The sequence below is a fragment of the Sinocyclocheilus rhinocerous genome, unplaced genomic scaffold (assembly GCF_001515625.1).
Source record: "Sinocyclocheilus rhinocerous isolate Xijiao unplaced genomic scaffold, SAMN03320098_v1.1 scaffold192, whole genome shotgun sequence".
NCBI lineage: Eukaryota > Metazoa > Chordata > Actinopteri > Cypriniformes > Cyprinidae > Sinocyclocheilus > Sinocyclocheilus rhinocerous.
The window spans coordinates 1,534,553-1,539,886 of record NW_015627892.1 but is presented as its reverse complement, the minus strand read 5'-3'; the positions used below and the strand labels follow the sequence as shown (position 1 = coordinate 1,539,886).

General features: G+C 37.8%; 3 protein-coding genes across 3 annotated transcripts in view; all 3 read right to left on the bottom strand.

Moving 5' to 3' along the window:
• LOC107736918 (macrophage mannose receptor 1-like) overlaps positions 1-2,126 on the bottom strand; it is an 8,287-nt gene extending 6,161 nt beyond the window's left edge. Inside the window, exons 1-3 of the mRNA XM_016548306.1 lie at positions 2,123-2,126; positions 739-906; positions 96-440 (exon numbers count right to left, since the gene is read on the bottom strand). Of these exons, the coding sequence (XP_016403792.1) occupies positions 96-440; positions 739-906; positions 2,123-2,126 (517 nt within the window). The remainder of the gene's footprint in view (positions 1-95; positions 441-738; positions 907-2,122) is intronic.
• A 677-nt stretch (positions 2,127-2,803) lies between these two features.
• Positions 2,804-3,634, bottom strand: LOC107736917 (C-type mannose receptor 2). Its single transcript, XM_016548305.1, has 3 exons — positions 3,307-3,634; positions 2,920-3,206; positions 2,804-2,809 (listed from the first exon to the last, which is right to left on the bottom strand). Exons 1-3 carry the CDS (start codon positions 3,632-3,634, stop codon positions 2,804-2,806), a joined length of 621 nt encoding a protein of 206 aa, XP_016403791.1.
• A 666-nt stretch (positions 3,635-4,300) lies between these two features.
• The window catches only part of LOC107736915 (E-selectin-like), a 1,171-nt gene continuing 137 nt past the window's right edge, over positions 4,301-5,334 (bottom strand). The window contains exons 2-3 of the mRNA XM_016548304.1: positions 4,783-5,169; positions 4,301-4,662 (exon numbers count right to left, since the gene is read on the bottom strand). Coding sequence (XP_016403790.1) covers positions 4,301-4,662; positions 4,783-5,169 — 749 coding nt within the window. The remainder of the gene's footprint in view (positions 4,663-4,782; positions 5,170-5,334) is intronic.

Below are 5,334 nucleotides of genomic sequence, written 5' to 3'. Positions count from 1 at the left end.
ATATATATATATATATATATATATATATATAGCTAGAAAATAGCTGAGAGTGAGTATCTGAAGCCAAACTCTTTCAGGGTTTATGATCTGCTCACCTCTGTAGCAAATGAAAGGTAATGCAGTGTTGCAGTTTTCATCTGTCCAGTTCCCAGAGTCACTAAATGACACTGCAGTGCAGTATTCACTGTTTCCAGCATTATCTGGCTGTCCTGCACTCCAGTTACTGAATGAAGAGTTGCTCTGATCTGACCAAGATCTGGTTCTGTACAGTCCAATCCAAACAACTGAAGAATAGGGAATTAATGACTGAACCCTGAAATTTTCAGTCTCATTCCTGATACTGACGAGGTCTGTGTGATGTTCTCTGCAGTAAGTCTGAGCCTCATTCCAGGTTTTGTGATAGTAAATAACCACATAATGCCCAGTAGCATTTGGTCTTCCTGTGGGGAAACAATTTAAATATGTTATATATTATGGAATTATAATTATGTTGTTGTAATTAATTGCTTGAAAGTCAACAGCTGTTCTCACCATCATAGCAAACAAAGGGAAATGTTTGCATGCAAAAGTTTTCACCCCATGTTCCCTGATAATATGTCATGTAGACACACAGACTCTGTCCACCTGAGTTCCTTGGTTGCTGAATAAACCAGCTTTTAAAACCTCCCTCTATCGCTGCATTATCCAGAGACCATCTCCAGTTGTTCAGATCATCATACAGTCCAATCCAAGCTGAGCCATGGAAAGTTCCACGTACTGTTTTAATGAGTCTCTTCATTTCTTCCATGTTCTCAATGGTGGCCAGATCAGTGTAATTCTGTCTGCAGTATCTCTGAGCTTCAGTCCAGGTTTTAGACTCAAACACCAAGTGATACTGACGGGTGCATGAAGATTTGGAGCAGATTCCTATAAATTAAAAATGAAAATCATTAAGAGGTCAAGGTAGGGCTCACTTTTAAAACCAAACTTAAATGTAACTTCCTATATTCAAATGCTTATATTCGAATGCTTTGGATAGTCACAGAAACACAGCATGTTGTGTACACAGAAGTTTCAGTGTTTGAGGGGAAAAATGTCAATTGGTGACATGAAACACATCAACTGGACTGAAGTAGAGGCTGTTCTCATTCTTACCTTTATGATCTAAAAAATCAATTGAGGAAAGACTTGGTAGTACAGTGAGCAATATATAAAATGAAGATGCACCGAGGGTGGCCTCGAAATGACCAAACTGAGCATGAGAGAAAAAAAAACATTGTAGAATTTTTGGTACACTATTAAGAAGTGCTAACCCGCAAATGTTATCTTAGGGAGCTACCTAAGTTAACCTACCTCATCTCACCCTTAAATTTCATTTTATCACTGTAACCTAATGTATAGGTTAATTAGGTTCATATTTTTGGGTTGAATAACATCAAATAAATTAGATGTTACCACATGAGAAATTGTACATATTCAATAAAGAAAAACACTTAAAGGGACTTAAAAGCTTTACTCAAATGAAAACACTTTCATCATCCTCATGACAGTACATGCTGGTTTTGTCTCATATCTAAAGGCTACAACACACACCAGTTTTTGTTCCGTACTGAGTTATACAATCAAAACCTCATTATAACATATGGAGTGTATACGATGTAAATAATAGATTGATCGTACAGTGTTGAGAGATTCATTGGTCATAACAGAACTTTGTGAGATCGCGATGAACAAAGAGTGACAGTTTTTTATGGGAGCACTCTTTGTGAGCTTTCTAGGCTATAATCCATTCAAAATGTATAACTTTTGTTTTTCAGCCACACACACTTTGCAAAGTTTTGGGAATGACATCCGTATATTTATGCTGGATTCACTCTCGAAATAGCAGTGATTGACATAGTGATAACTATAGCAATGGATGGGACAATATTAAATCGGGCCTGGTTAATACGTTTTTATTGTAGAGCTAGGCTATATAAAAAACCAACAAAATACAAATGCACTAAATAAAATAAAATAATTTAATTTAATAAATGCATATTTACAATAGGCACTTAACTCAAATAAGTATTAAATAATAAAATAAATAACTAGAGAAGGCTGACTATAATCAGCTTGCTTCCATTTAGTTGGATAAGCCTACCCATCACCCGAATTAAAAAAGCTCTTCTTGTCTTCAATGATGCAAGGACAAAGTTTGAGCGTGCACACGCAATATCTGAACGAGTGCAGAGCCAAGTCATAAGTGAAAATTGTATATATTAAAGAGCATGTCCAGTTTTGTGTGAGAACGAAGGAAATCCGCTTGCAAGTGGGGTTCATGCTAGCACATTACATGGATGCGCTAAATGCGTTCTCGACATTTGTCATTAAGATAACGCTATAGAAATGGCCTAAAATTAAGTATATAGAAGAGAAAAAAAGTCGCTTGAGGAAGCTTCCTATATTGCCCATGCCAGGATCCACCACAGATGCTGTTAGAAATGTAATAAAAACAAGCAAATCACAAGACATCTGGTGGAGGGGGGGTGCACCTGGGGTGGCCAACCAGATTTCAGTGGGGGCCGGTACCACCCCTGGCCCCCATGTAGACACGCCCCTGGTTGTGGGCTGTGTTCATCCAGTCAATGACACTGACACCATGGATATGTGAATAAGCACATTAACCCAGTTCAGGGATGTGAAACGTCCATTCATGGATACGCAGGGTTAATTGTTAACCCCAGGTAAATTATGAGCAGTGTCTGTGAAACATTAAACAAGATAACCCAGGATTCCATTTACCCAGTCTTACAATAAACTAGGTGAAAAGACCAAATGAGGTCTAAAACTGAAAGTTAAAAACAAAATAGTAAAAATGAACTCACTGTTGTAGCAAATGAAAGGCATGCTAAATATGCAGACCTCATCAATCCATCGGCCTGATTGGTTGAATAATACAGCAGTACACTGTGGAATGCTCCACTGGCCATAACCATTATCTGGTTGTTGTGGTGAATAGGGAAGGGCTGGTCTCCAGTCTTCATAATTGGTATTCTGACCGTTTGACCAAATCCTGTTTCTGTACAGTCCTATCCAGACTCCTCCACCTGCTGTCTCAAGGATCCTCTGGTTCTCAGTCTGATTTCTTATATTGACAAGATCTGTGTAATGATCTCTGCAGTATCTATGAGCCTCTGCCCAGTTTGTCCCATTATTAATTTTGATAAAACTCTGAGTGGCATTCACTCTACCTGAGATATGAAATATGATAAATATATTTAAATACATATAAAGAAACAGTCAATGAAAAATGAGTAACACATCTCACAAACTAAATGTCTTTACCATCATAGCAAATGAATGGCAGTGTGTTGTCACATGATATATCAAACCAGTTCCCAGTATAATCCATGTAAACACACAATTGTTTTCCACCATAGTTGTCTGGTTCATGATACCAGTTTCTGAAATCTCTCTCTCCTTCCTGATAGAAATCATTATCTTCCAATGACCATCTCCAGCTGTTCACATCATCATACAGTCCAATCCAGGCTGATCCGCTGTAAGTCCCATTAACTGTGGTAATCAGTCTCTTCATTTCATCCATATTATCAATGGTGGCCAGATCAGTGTATTTCTGTCTGCAGTATCTCTGAGCTGCAGTCCAGGTCATATTCTCAGACAGAAAGTGATATTGGCGGGCAGATATCAAAGATACAACTAAGGACAAAGTGTAAAATTTTAACATTAGTTTTTTTTTTTGGACTATATTGGTCAATAAGGGTGCTTTCACACTTGTCATGTTTGGTTCGATTAAAACGAACTCTGGTGCGATTTGCTCTGTTAGTGATGTTAATTTAAATGAATGTGAACGCTGCCATCTGAACCCTGGTGTGCACCAAACAAGTGGACCAAGACTGCTAAAAAGTTGGGTCTCGGTCCGTTTCCAAATTAACTAAGTTTAGGACAGGATGTGATGACAAGATGCAATGCTATATGCGACATGATTTGACAATGCGGAACGAGCGGTGTGTCCAAATCAAAATGAGCAGATGGCAAACGTGGAGCAACGAGGAGGTAAAATCTTTAGGTTCTGTGTTAAAAATGTCAGTGTGAACACTAAGCAGACCAGGATCAAATGTATTGTTTTGTTTTTTTTTTTGTTTTTTTTTGGTCGGGATCAAACAAATCAAGAGAACCAAACTACTAGTGTGAACGCACCATAAGACAGACTTCTCTGACACAAAGTGATACTGATGAGAAGATACCAAAAATGACACTGTGGATAAAGTGGCCCGTATTAGTGTTAATTAATAATATTGGCCATTAAGACAGACATCTACTCACCACTGTAACAAATGAAAGGTAATGCAGTGTTGCAGTTTTCATCTGTCCAGTTCCCAGATTCACTAAATGACACTGCAGTGCAGTATTCACTGTTTCCAGCATTATCAGGCTGTCCTGCCCTCCAGTTACTGAATGAAGAGTTGCTCTGATCTGACCAAGATCTGGTTCTGTACAGTCCAATCCACACATAATAATAGTGATAGTTATTCTTTAATAAATCCTGGATCTTCTGGTGTTCAGTCTCATTCCTGATACTGACGAGGTCTGTGTGATGTTCTCTGCAGTAACTCTGAGCTTCAGTCCAGGTTTGGTACTGGTAGACAAACACATAACTAGCACTGGCATTCTGTCTTCCTGAAACATTTAAATGCAGTTTTGAACTTTAGTGAGAGTTGATTATTTAAGAATACTTGTAATTAAATATAATTATTTGTTTTTCAGTGTCCCATACATATTATTAATTAAACTGCTTACCATCATAGCAGACCATAAGATAAAATGAATTGGAGCAGCTTGCTGCATACCATATCCCATTATTCATATACACACACAGACTTTGTCCTCCAGAATTGCCTGGTCCTTGGTCATACCAGTTCCTGAAGTTTTTCTCTCCAACCTTGAAGAAATCACTGTCCTCTAGAGTCCATTTCCAACTGTTCAGATCATCATAGAGTCCAATCCAGGCCAAATCAATGGAATCATCATTCACTTTGTCCATTAACTGGACTGTCTGTTGTTCATTTTCAATAGTGGCCAGATCAGTGTATTTCTCTCTACAGTATCTCTGAGCTTCTGCCCAAGTCATGGATTCATTCACAAAGACATAATGATGAGGGACACTCGAGGCGAAGGTGATAAAACCTGTTTAAGAAGCATTTTTAGTCTTTAATATGATCATAAGAACATAATAAATGTAGACAATAGAAATAAACACTTTTACTACCAGCCCACAAAAGCCAAATCATGCTTTTATGTAGACTGGAACTTAGCTAATGAAAAAAAAAAATATATATATATATATATATA

Coding starts and splice junctions, on each gene's coding strand:
- LOC107736917 (XM_016548305.1), bottom strand. CDS start 3,634: ATGACCTGGACTGCAGCTCAGAGATACTGCAGACAGAAATACACTGAT. Junction 3,207..3,306: donor GCCATTCATTTGCTATGATG/GTAAAGACATTT, acceptor TCTCAGGTAGAG/TGAATGCCACTCAGAGTTTT.